This window comes from Diorhabda carinulata, chromosome 8 (assembly GCF_026250575.1).
Source record: "Diorhabda carinulata isolate Delta chromosome 8, icDioCari1.1, whole genome shotgun sequence".
Classification (NCBI taxonomy): domain Eukaryota; kingdom Metazoa; phylum Arthropoda; class Insecta; order Coleoptera; family Chrysomelidae; genus Diorhabda; species Diorhabda carinulata.
This window is the reverse complement of record NC_079467.1, coordinates 13,733,010-13,746,031: the sequence shown is the minus strand read 5'-3', so window position 1 is coordinate 13,746,031 and position 13,022 is coordinate 13,733,010. Positions and strand designations below refer to the sequence as shown.

The window sequence follows — 13,022 nt, the reverse complement described above, 5'->3', positions numbered from 1 at the left end:
GCATTTTTACACAGTACGTCGTTATCTAAAATTATAATTAACACAAAACTCTATGTGTTTAGCTTAACAAATATCACATATATAATATTACAAGATGATGGTACTTATTAATAGTTATTAATAATTCCTTTTACCAGTTCAACAAAGATTCATACGCCAAATTATATAATTTTCTTGACTTTTCCGGTACTAAATTTAATGAAACAACTTCAGCAGCTTTTTCAATTCCTAGTGCTGTTAAACAAAAGACATTTTCTATATCCATTTTTAGTTGGTTTTTTAACACAATTTGAGTCTAATTTAATTTGGTTCAAAAGATACTTCGATTTATAAATTGTTTCAAAAAATATTGTTTTAAGAAACACATATAAGACATGTACATTCCAAGTCAATGAGTCAATGATTGTCCAGTGTAAACTCTACTGTGGGTTCCGAGTTTGAATTTGATCTAGGAAAATTAACTTTTTTAATTTTTTTCATATGTACAAAACTGAATTGAAAATATTTACTTTTTTTGTAGCAAAGCAATATAATATTACTATTATTAAGGTCAAGCAAGCGGACGTATAATGGATACATTATACAATAGTAGCAGATAAAAGTTTTTAATATTGATCTATTTAAAAAAATACACAAAACAGTCAAACTTTCATTTAACATACAATAAAGAAAAATTAAACAAATGGTTGAATTTGAACAATGATCAATTGTAAAATCCTAGTATTGAGTAATATCACCTTTATAGTTTATTAAAGCAGAAATTCTTTGTGGTGTGATATTAACTAAGCCTTTATGTCTGGTGCAGATGAATCCCATATATTTTGAGGTTTTTGTTTAAGTTCAGGTATTGTTCTTGTAGGAAGTTTTGAAGGACCTTTTTCACCTCATGTCACAAAAATATATTAGTGATAAGCCGGAAATAATAGAAACTTATTCTGAAAATGAGATAGCAAAATCTTTTGTCCACTTTAGGGCTTGTGTAGACGTATGTGTCAACATATTCCATCCTGTTGTCAAGAATAATTCCATAGTCAGTAAAAGTGATTTCTCCAAAATAATCAAATATTTATTTGTATTTACAATTCCAATGCATTTTCTTTTTCCTTTTGAGTCAGTCTGGATGAAATGCCACATGTTCTTGTTAAAAAAATTGACTTTTGCTATTTCAGGTACAAACTCGATTCGGACCCGGTCATTTTATAGTAGTGCATCCCATTGATGAGATGTCCAATTCAAATGTTATTTTCTCAAAATTTTCTCTGTTTTGCGTTAATAGTGGTTTTCACTTAACCTATAACAATACCTTCATTTTTAAGAAATATTTTATTGGTTAGTGTTTTGAATCCTTATTTTATTGTTTTTATATTGAAAACTTACTTTCTAAGTAATTAATCCCAATTTGCCTTTTGACATGAGGATTTCAAAATTGGTTCTCAGTTCATCGAGCACTTAACTCAAAATGGTTTTCTTTATTTTTCATCCATACCACCTATCAGCATTTGTAACGATTTTGCTTAATTAGCTGCCAAGAGATTGATTTATCTCATGAGTTATGTACGTATGTTTGTTGCCTTTCAAAAGCAACAGGTTGCAATACTGCAACTGCGATACATACATTGATACATATGAAAATAAAGTTTTCTAGTTTTAATTGTAACAATTATAAATTGATGAATTTTAAATTAATTCATGATTTTCAAAAGTATATTTATATATTCTAATTATCGTCACAGAATGGAAATATCAATAGGTGAGCCAACTAAAATGTGAAGAAAATAGCATATTAATAGTTATGTGGATAGTTTTCATAGTGGAGACACTGGTTATGGTTTTAATAATTTGGGAATGATTAAAATCAGGAAACAGTTTGACAACTAAAGGAGATATATTTAACGTTGATGTATATAATATATTTAATATATTTTCTTAACTAACCATCTTGTTGTGAAACATGATTTATAGGAGACGTTGTATCTTGATCTTCTTCCATAAGAAGCTCCAATGAACTCCACTTAGCTAATGAAGAAGAATCTGTAATAATCAGAATATATTTCAAATAATTGCATTACTTGATATAAATTATTAAATCGTTATGGAAATTCGTAGAATTTACATCAATGAGTCAGTGAAAACATTTTTTCAAATGGCTATATTAATATAGTAACTCTTATTTTTCAAATACAAACTTTATATAAAATATTAAACTAACAAATTGCATAAGATTTATCAAAGAGATTGAAGCTAATCATTCAATAATTGAAGACCTTAGACCAGTGTTTCTCAACCTTTTTGGACCAAACGCTCCGCTTGTTAATTCGCCCCCTATAAATTTTAACAGATAAAAATTGTACGATAATCCTTAATATAAGGTAGATTTGGCTTACATTAGGCGTTAGTAAGATATATCCAAAGAATTTTGAAAGGAACAATAGTAGAATAACATTTATTAGTTAGAAATTTTATTTAATTTGCACAAAAAGTAAGATACATATAGTAATGTGTTTTGATTTTAACATAAAAAAGAAATAATAAACTAAATGAAAGTTCAGTGACAACCTTGAGGTTGGCAATCTTGACAAAGTTTTTTAATATTGGGTTCTAATTTTGACAGATATAATCGTAAGTCACCTTGTTGGCAAATGTTGAGGTGATTTCTTTGCTTAGTCAGCATTTGAGAAACCGCACTAAAACCCTTTTCCACTAGGTATGACGTTGGAAATGCCATGATTAATAGTGTTATTTCTATCCATAGTTTCTGAAATGTGTTAGTACTGCTAATTTTTATCCAAAATTCTTCCAAAGTACTATGTTCAAATGAATTATTCGCTTCTACATTTGCCTGCAAATCTATTAATATTTCTTGAATGTGCGAAGGAACAAAATGGATTAATAACCCAATCAGGAATATGAATATTTTCAACATCTTTAAACCGAAATTTCATATCTACAATTAGATTTTCCAAATGATTATAATAAACTGCAATATTTTCGTCCTCTACAATTATATTACATAAACAGGGAAATAAAGAAAAATCTTTTCTACCCATGTTATTTTTATAGAGACTTCATTTATTTATAAAACCAATAATTAAACTTTTCACTTTAATTATGGTCACATTGTTTCCTTGCAGTTTCAAAAGTAATTCATTTATTTTTGTATATATATCTGCCAAATAAGCTATGTCACTCTTTAAAACAGATATCTCCATTGGAAAATTATAAATTGTTGATTCTAAATAACTAATGACTGTATCAAATAGGTTGAACATTCTTCTGAGGCAACTTCCTTTAGATAGCCTCCATGTGCAATAATAGGCGCTCATATTCTTCGTCATTTTCATGGCAAAGTTGCCGAAATAATCTATCATTAAGTGAGTGTGCTTTTATTTTGTTAATTATTGATTTTACTAAATTCATTGTTTCATGTAATCTCCCGCCAACGGATTTGGCAACCAAGTGTTACAATGAATTGTAAAGATATTTGGATTTTCTTCCTTCAACATCGTTATAAAACCACGATGACGTCCTACCATCGAAGGAGCACCATCCGTTGTACAGGCCAATATATTTTTCAAAGGAATTTGTTTTTCATCAAAATATCAAAACCCATGTTAAGTCACATTTTTTCTAAAATAAATCCTTTTTTATGTGAAAAAACATTTTTTTAAATAATAGTTACTAATATTTTTCCCTTGTCCACATTATATATTAACAAAATTTGAAATATTTACATCAAATCCAATTTTTCACAGCTTTTTTCAAAATTTTCAACTGAAATATCTCAACTTTTGGATTCTGAGACTTGTTGCTCTAAAGTCTTCAATTAGTCTGAAACTAGAGCATTGACGGAAGAGTTTTATAGTTTTGTGTAATGTACGATGGAGGTATTTGATTTTTTTACTGGCTTACTTGCGCTATTAAGCATTTTGATACACATCCGTATTCCATTTATAGGAGCATAGACTTGGACTTGATTTATACTGGACTACGAACTAATTCGGTATTAGTTGTGCTAGTGTTTTCAGTCTACACTTTCATAATTTTGGTTGTTCTTTCCAATAAGGCGACACATATTTATTTATGGAATTTAAAAATTAGTAACATTTTATTAAAATGATAATTACCCTCACAATCAAAGAATTCTTCATCAGAAGACGAGCCTGAATCCCTCCCAAGGCTTTTTATACGCCAATTTGCAACTTGTAAGTCAAAGCTTTTTATGGAGGAAGAACTTGGCGAATGGAGCGTTCTTGATTGTTGCCATTTATCTTCTCTCCTACAAAACAAAACAAAGAAAAAAGAGAGAATGTTTAACAAATTGATTTTATAGCATGATCAGTCACTTAGTATTATAAAACTATGATCGTTTGTAGCGTTATGTAAACGATATGCCAAAGGTATACCGTGAAATATTTATTGTGACTGAAGGTTCGTTAGAGTTATTATGTCGGTTTAATCATATACAAAATGATGATGATGATCATGTTAATTTTCTCAATTAGATAATTAAATCGAAATTTCTGGAACAGTTGGCGATATTCATACTGAATACACTGTTTACACCACCACTACACTACACTGTTTGAGACGCGTTTCGATAACCAAGTTATCGACTTCAGAGACGCGAAACGCGCGTCAGACAGTGTAATTGTGAGAGTTGGTATAGTGGTGGTGTAAACATTGTATTCAGTATCAATTAGATATTGTATTACTGTAATTTTACGATCAAATTTTTACGCCTTCTTCAGTTATGGCAATGACATATATTACTGTTTATCTCCCCTTATTTGAAAATCTGATAACCAACTTTTTATAGATCTTCCTTGTAATATTTTCCCTTCTCCATTCCCCTATCTATAATTTATTATATACTGCTTTATTTTATTCTATTAAACTATATTTTACCTTCTTTTTATACCCCTTTTTATACAGACCCTAGTTAGATTTTTGCAGTAAGATGTGAAACGCAATTTACATAATATTATCATCCATTTTCTTATGATAATTTTCAGTCTTTTTAGAATCAAATGCGTTTAAATATATTTCAACACATTTTTAATCAATACTATTATGGGTAATAATAAAGCGTTTTCTCTTTTTATATGTAACTTTTGAGTCTGTAAATTGAATTTATGTTTGTTTTGTACATTTAATTCAGGCAGAACTATAATAGTACATGCTCAGAAACACTTTGAAGGCCTAAGAAACACAACAAGCAACTATCAAGCAGAAATTTATGCAATTGAAAAATGTGTCCAGTTCAATTTAGATAGGAACTTTGGTAAACAGGAAATCATCATCCTGTCCGATTGCCAAGCAGTCAATAGAGCTAAGTGGAGTGAAGTGAAAAGAAATAGCTGACAGACTCGCTTTAGCAGAGGTGAACAAGCTCCTCATAGGACCTGAACTCTTCTGTGGTATCATCTACATAACAGTGGAAAAAGCACTGGAAAAGAGTGTAGATAGTAGTAAAATCAATTACTTAGACAACCTACAAGGGTTGAAGATCTGTTGAATGTCAGCTAAATAGAGAATAACATACAAATCCTAACAGGAGTTCTATTGGGGCAACCTCTATCCACATTCTCTCGAAGTGTGATACACTATGAAACTTCATAGTACTACACCTGGGAGAGTATGATATAGAAGAAGAAGATCTCTGGAAGCTACAGCCATGAAATTTGTAAGGGGAATGGGATTTACAGAATAGCTGTAAACAGTGGGTTCTCCAGTATCGCAGCAAAAAAGATCCTTTGAATCGCGGTGTACACGATACTCTAATATACATACATTTAATTTCAATTTTATTATCAATGTAATATATTTTACTTCCATCCATTTTTCCTGTAACTCTTAATTCTTTCGAAGATATTGGAATACTATACAAACAGATTAGTCAAAAAATTTTGGAAATATATAAAATGAGTAGAAGCAGAAGGTTCTTTTAAGTTTGTGAGAGATAAATAGATTTTGCAAATGATATGCATTCTGCTATGGTTAGACAAATATAGTATGCTCCCCATAATATATCCGCTAAATTTCAAAAAAATTTCCACAACCGTAAAATAAATAAACCTTAGTAGACCTGTTGGTAAGAATATGGGCAGATTTCCATGTGTGCTTGTCGCCAATTGGCTGTCAGGTGTACCCCAAAATCGCAATGCCTCATATATCTCCCAAAATCGCCAAATAAAAAAATTAAAAGGATATTGAACAGGAATAGAAAATATGAAGCTTTGATCACTTAAAAAGGTGCATTGAGAAATAGTCAATTTTCTTGAGTTTCTACTCACACAATTTGTTTTAACTCACTTGTGAAAAAATTAAGGGCTCAAATAAAATTGGAACGAAGAGAAACAACATCTACATAATCTCTGGTTTTCATTTTATATCATAATATTTCTTCTATCAGTTCCAAAGCATCATTTTCTGTTTCATTAACATCTGCCTCTAATTCTAAACTTTGTACCTGTCGGCGTTAAATCTTAATAGCATATTACCAGGCTCCAAATGTTTACAGCATATATCGTTTACTGAGAAATGGTATTTTGTTTGCATAATAGAATTTAAAAGAGACAGCATCATTTTATTTCGAATTTGGATTTCAACAATGTTCATTATGAAAATGTTTTCTCTACTACTGCATGAGGGTAAACTCAATATTCTAAAAGCGAATAATGATAAATCTGGGAAAAGAAGTTCTCCTGAGGCATTTTTCAATTTAATTATTTTTTGCCAAAACAGAATAGAATTATCTGGGATACCGTAAAAGACAACGGGAGCATTAAGAATTTGGGCCTAGAAGGGTTCAATATTAAGTTAGGGCTTAAATTTTTCATTGGTTGAAATATATTTAGAAGTGTTGGCACATATTTAATAAATTCTTGCAATAAAGTTTTCATGTATAGGAAACATACTTATTATATCATGAGAAGTTGAATCATGCTCTTTCTTCTCTAATTCCAAACTAAATTGATACCCAAAATCGCAATCTTCACTAAATGAAAAACTTTGTATATGTGACATTGCTTTACAAAGTTCTCAGACTGAGCATGATCTATTATATTCTATCCTTGTTTTCCCTCATTAAAAGATAAAAAAGTGAAAGATGTTCTATCGCTAGAGCACGGATCACGAACAGGAACGATACCGTAGTTGTAAGTCGTAAGATATACAACCTGTCCTATCGCTTGTCAGCACAGATTTGGGCAAACTGCAGCGATCAGGATCGATGCAATAGCGATCAATATTAAATTCGACTAGGCAGCCCAAAAATCGCTTTACGATTTTCCTAAAAAGACAGTTGCAAAATCTTCTAAAAAGTTGCTAAAATTGCAATAAATCGCGCAATCTGGCCACACTCGTGGGTAAATACGATCAGCCAAAGGGTTGTTTTATTTGTCTATGGTTTTTTGAACATTAAAAATTATTTATTCCCCTTAAATGGCTGTTTACTAATTACTCTCATGAGAAGCATCATGGGTAGGTTACTGAGGTATGTGACTTTTATAATTTTCAGTATTTGAGCATATCAATAGCTTTTTAGAAGTCAACTTTAGTGAAAAATCGTTAATTAATAAATAGTTAATTGAAAAATCAACAGTTCTTTTAGATCATATTGTAAATTTGAAATATTCACCAAAAAATGATCGCGACCTTCGGTTATTGTGATCTGAATCGTGGTTTGGGTTAGGATCTGCAATAAGCTGATGGATGATTTACGTAAACCCGATGTTTTCTTACCCTTAGCTTGTCATTACCCCGAGAAATATAAAATAGTTTGAGGCTGTGTAACTGCTTTACTTGCACATTTTGTTGTTTCATATTGCAAAGATGTTTGAACTATTTTGTAGTTTTTCAATTGCCAATAGTCGAATGTTTTACCAGAAATTTATAGTATAAGCAATATTCTTACTTCATTATGCCCATGTCATCTTCAGGTGATAGATCTGTATCTGAGCTACCAGCTGTTTGTATTGCAGGAATATTTGAATTTTTCGTCATCAAAGGACTATCTTCGGCTACTTCTATACTTCCTAAAGTAGCAGCTAAAGTTTTACCAGGATCTTCTTTTGACGTACTATTACCTACATGGTCATCTTCATCTGGAGATAAAATAAAAAATATTGCAATTAATAATAATTAATTAATTAATAATAATTGCAATTCAAATGAACAATTTATTGTATTATTTTAGAAATGGTTTTGTAATTATTTGAATTGAATTAGTTCAATGGAAAACATCACTTTCCCAAGATAACTCCAACATCAAAATCAAACAAACTATGTTTGACCAAAAAAATTTCGACTTTACTGACTTTTGGACCTAGACTGTCAATTACAGTAGTATCAAGAAGTAAAATATAAATTTTACTATTACTTCAAATAGCTTCTTGTCCTTTAACCATTATTTTTGGTTTTCTTTCTTACTATGAAATAGGAACTCCGGGACGAAAGAATAATCGTATTTGAAGTGAAATAGATACGTTCCAAAGTAGCCATGTTTTGAGAGTATCTGTATCAAATAATAAATTACCCCAAGACAATTTACACTGCACGACCAGGAATGTAATTTCTCCTTATTAAGGAAACTGCAAAAGTTGTGTTATTAGCATTGACTGGCTGCTTCTCAAGCAAGGAAATTCCTAAAGAATTTGTTTAATAGAAAAATATTTTTGAGAAGTTCTAAAATAAGCAAATAAGTTCTGAAAATCTTAATACTATTTGTAAATAAAACATGGACAATGGATGAAGGAGAGCAAAAAACTTCAGCCAATTGGAAAAGACAGTATATATATTCAGAATTTATATGGGAAAAAATAGGTAGAATGTGGCGCAAAGACGAAGTAATAAGAAAGTTCAACCAATGGGATATAATAGGTACCTTAAACGAACACAATATATAGGTTAAGAAATAAAAATTACCTCACAATAAGAGAATACCAAGAAGTACTTTTAATAATTACTAAAAATTACTAATAAGGCATGAAAAAAAGCACAAAATAGAATATTTATGTTATAGATTATGATATTTAAGACAAAAGTATTGGAGGCATTAGGGGATATTGATCTGATAGCCACTACTTCCGTAAATACTTAATATATTTCTTCTTCTTCTTCCTGCTGTGTAAAGGCATAATAATTGCCTGTTTTTCTTCACATCATTGCCTCTGCTCAGTCACCTGGGAGGTTGCCACTCACATAAATAATACCAGTGAGCTGTGTCATGCCGCTATAAATAGATGTCTGACCATAAGATAATCACCAATGTACTGTACAAGGCGGTAGAAGAAGACTTACCAATCTCATCTCCTAACTGGCCCATTTTCCTTCTCAATGCCAGTTGTGTTTGCCTTTCTATTTCTCGAATATCTTCCATTGTAAGACCGTGCCATTCATCTTGCCACGCCCAAGCTTGTCGGTGAGCTCTTAGCATTGTCTTCCGAAGAGCTATTTTACAGAAATATGAACATTAACTTTAACATCTGACACGATACTACATTCAAATATGTTGGACGGTTTCTCTTTAAGTAGACTACACATCTCATTTGATTTTAAACAATCGTTTGGGTAGTTTTTTTCGAGAAAAAGAAGTTACATACTGAAATGGAACAATTTTTATACAAAATCAAAATAAATGCTTCACTTTCTAATAATTTAGAGGATGATTAGTTTTTATTAGAAGTAATGCTAGATATACAAGTATATGAGTATTAAAGTATAAGATTTACATCCCGCGTGTTTTAAAGACCAGTTATCCACGAATACTTCATACTATTTTTTAAGTGGTTGAAATCATACAAATATGTCCCTATCCCTATATGTACATGGGTCACGCGTTTTGACGTACATCTGCTACTATTATGGCAAACAGTGGTATGACAGTAGATCAACTCTAACGACTAGTGGAATGGAAATCGGGGACTGTGGCAACTGGTTACTTGAAGAGAGTAGTAATTAGAAAAATATTTCGCATATTATAGAGTATTAACTTTTCAATACCAACATTCATTTGAAAATTTTAGATTAGATTGTTGAATATTTGAATAAAGTTCTTGAAGTATTTATATATGTATAATCAATAAAGAAAAGTTGACATTTAGGGCGCATTCCACTAAGTACTCATGACAAATACGTTCACAACCACGATCTTTCCTGCTCCACTTAGTCTAGAGCGTTATAATCGTGAATCCAAGTGGAATGGATTGACAAAACAAAAAAAATGAAGGGAAAACTTTAAAAGGTTATGTTATAATTTGTAAGTTATTATATTTTACATTCAAGTAAAATCAAAATATCTTCTGCGGCGATAGTAAAATATTTAGTGGTGCGTCACAAGGATGCTTCAAAAGTACTTATCCCATACCGCATCAAATAATGAGATATATTCTTATGGTTGCAATACGCGTCGCTTGAGTTTTGAAAATTCCGCTAATTCTTTCAACGCTCACTTCGACCTACCTCTTGACAAGGGTTTTCGTGAACGTTAGTGATGACGTCATGAGTGACATTCTATCCACGACCATGATATAAAGACTACAAGGGCTCATTTTCGACTCGTTCTGCGCATCTCTTTGGAAGCAAATTCTCATTGGCTGCTTCCCAGTTGGTGCGCATTAGCACACCTTGAAGTCTTTACATCCTGTAATCAATTCAAATGTTTCAAATTGGCGCGTCGTTTTGGGAGCGAATTCTCATTAGCTGCTTCTCAGCTGGTGCGCTATAGCACACCTTGTAGTCTTTACATCATGTCCGCGACCACAACGATTGTAGTTGCTATGTGGAACGTCCAAAAGAGTATTTCAAACGCCGTGAACGCTTAGTGGACTGCACCTTTAGATTTCACGTTGTTTTTAATGATAATAACAACACAATTTTGAAATACGCTAAGGCGTATTTAAAATAAGTAGAATAGGGTACTAATAAACAAATTTATTAGATTTTTTCCAACTTATTATTAAAATTCAGTCATTAAAACTAAAAAACTCCGCCTGTGGTTGGTTGCTGACTGGATAGAGTAGACTGGTGACAGCCATACCAGGGTAAAGAAGGAGGGTTGTCAGGTGAGGCCAGCAACCTGCCGGACGTGAAAATAATTCATCTACTTACAGATCCAACGATCAGCCTCGGAATAGGACGGTCCAAGCGTTGACGAACTCGACTAGAAATTGGAATATGAATACGAAAAACAAATTGAACAAGAAACAAAAATGGAAAAAAAAAATATAATACGAACTGCTTGTTTGAACATTATGTCATGGAACACCAAAAATTGTTAAATACTTTTAGAAATGGAACAACATAACATAGATATATGTGCGCTATCAGAAACAAAGCTCAAAGGAAAAGGAAGCATCAAAATACTGAACTACGTACTATTATACAACAGTGTTGCCAGGCATAAACGAGCAACAGCACTAGTGACAATAATCATAACTGAAAAATACATCTCATACAAGACATACGTAGACGAAAGAATCCTCAAAGTTTTACTGAATATAGGAACAGGAAATTTTAACCTTATAAGTGTATATGCCCCGGACATTAGCAAGAGCAAGGAAGACACGGAAAATCTTGAAAACGAGCTGAGAAACATACCGGTAAATGAAAAACTAATCGGTAAGAATGTATTACCCGGAATAAAGCACCACTTCGATGAGGAACACATTAATGAGAACGGAGAGTCACTAATAGGCCTATGCGCACATTACAATACGAGAATAAACAACACAAACTCCAACACAAAATCACATGGCAGAACTCAAGGGGACAAAACTCAACGATAGTCTACATAATATCGAACAGAGCAATACACCCAACCCAAATACTAGTCACAAAAAGCCTGCCTTCATCGAACATAGCATCTGACCATTTCCTAGTTGTTTGTAAACTACAGTTAAACATACAAAACGAATATTACCGACGCAGCTATTGAGGCGCTAGGCCTAAAGAAAGTAGGAGTGAGCAAGAACAGTCGAAGGAAAGAATGGTATACACCGAAAGTGAAAGCTTTGGCTAAATAAAAACGGGAGGCATATTTATGATATAGGAGCAACAAAACACCCGAAGAAAAGAACCACTCCATTCAAACAAGAAACAGAGTTAACACAGAAATCAAAAACATGAAACGAAGCTTCTGGGAAAACTTTACTTCCGAAATGGAATATGACCTATACGGAGCATTAAAAAAGGTATCGGGAATGCTAAGAAGGAGAAGACATGAGATAGTAGAATACACACAGACGCAACAGATTGACGAATCCCACTGGAAATCCTATTTCGAACAACTGTACGGAGATGAAGAAGAAGATGAAGAAAACAATGAATCCTTCGAGGTATTAGAAGAAGTAACGATAAAATATGCAGAAAAGATCAAAAACAGAAAAGCACCTGGATTAGATAACATACCACATGAGTTATTGAAATATGGAGGACAACAACTAATGGTAGAACTTACAAAGCTTTTCAATAGAATACTATCAATCAAAGAAGTTCCTAATGAATGGAAAACGAGCATAACCATTCCTATATTCAAGAAAGGGGACAGGAAATCTCCAGAGAATTATAGAGGCATAACCCTTCTATACACAACCATGAAGCTTTTTACAAAAATCATTGAAACAACATTAAATGAACATTTAAACACATCGGAAGAACAACAAAGATCCAGGAAAAATTGATCAATCAGACCTCTTCACAGCCTTCTACGTCGCTCTAGTGGAATGGTGCCGAAAAGTTCAGTTATTCTGAGAAAAAGGCGACCATTTTCTTCGAAGTGCTTCGTGTGCGTTCAACTTTTGTTGGTCTTGAAAGACCCATAAAGTCGATTTTTGTTTAGTTTCTGGTTCATTCATTTCACGCAATTGAATTTTTTCAGCATTTCTCTACACCCATTGACACAAGTTTTTATTTTTGAGAGATTGTCAAATTATGCGGTATCCAACGTGAACAAATTACTTTAACAACTAAATGAATGCCTCAACCTCACGGTGTGTCTTATGACAATCTTGCAATATAAGTTT

General features: G+C 32.1%; 1 protein-coding gene across 18 annotated transcripts in view; it reads right to left on the bottom strand.

Annotated features, from left to right (window-relative positions):
• LOC130896962 (protein retinal degeneration B) overlaps window positions 1-13,022 on the bottom strand; it is a 133,366-nt gene that overhangs the window by 46,711 nt on the left and 73,633 nt on the right. For 17 of the 18 annotated variants that reach the window (XM_057805401.1, XM_057805391.1, XM_057805389.1 and 14 more), the window contains 4 exons: window positions 9,301-9,450; window positions 7,916-8,105; window positions 4,125-4,276; window positions 1,936-2,031 (listed from right to left, as the gene is read on the bottom strand). In XM_057805401.1, coding sequence (XP_057661384.1) covers window positions 1,936-2,031; window positions 4,125-4,276; window positions 7,916-8,105; window positions 9,301-9,450 — 588 coding nt within the window. The remainder of the gene's footprint in view (window positions 1-1,935; window positions 2,032-4,124; window positions 4,277-7,915; window positions 8,106-9,300; window positions 9,451-13,022) is intronic. The other variant, XM_057805404.1, reaches the window with a different exon arrangement.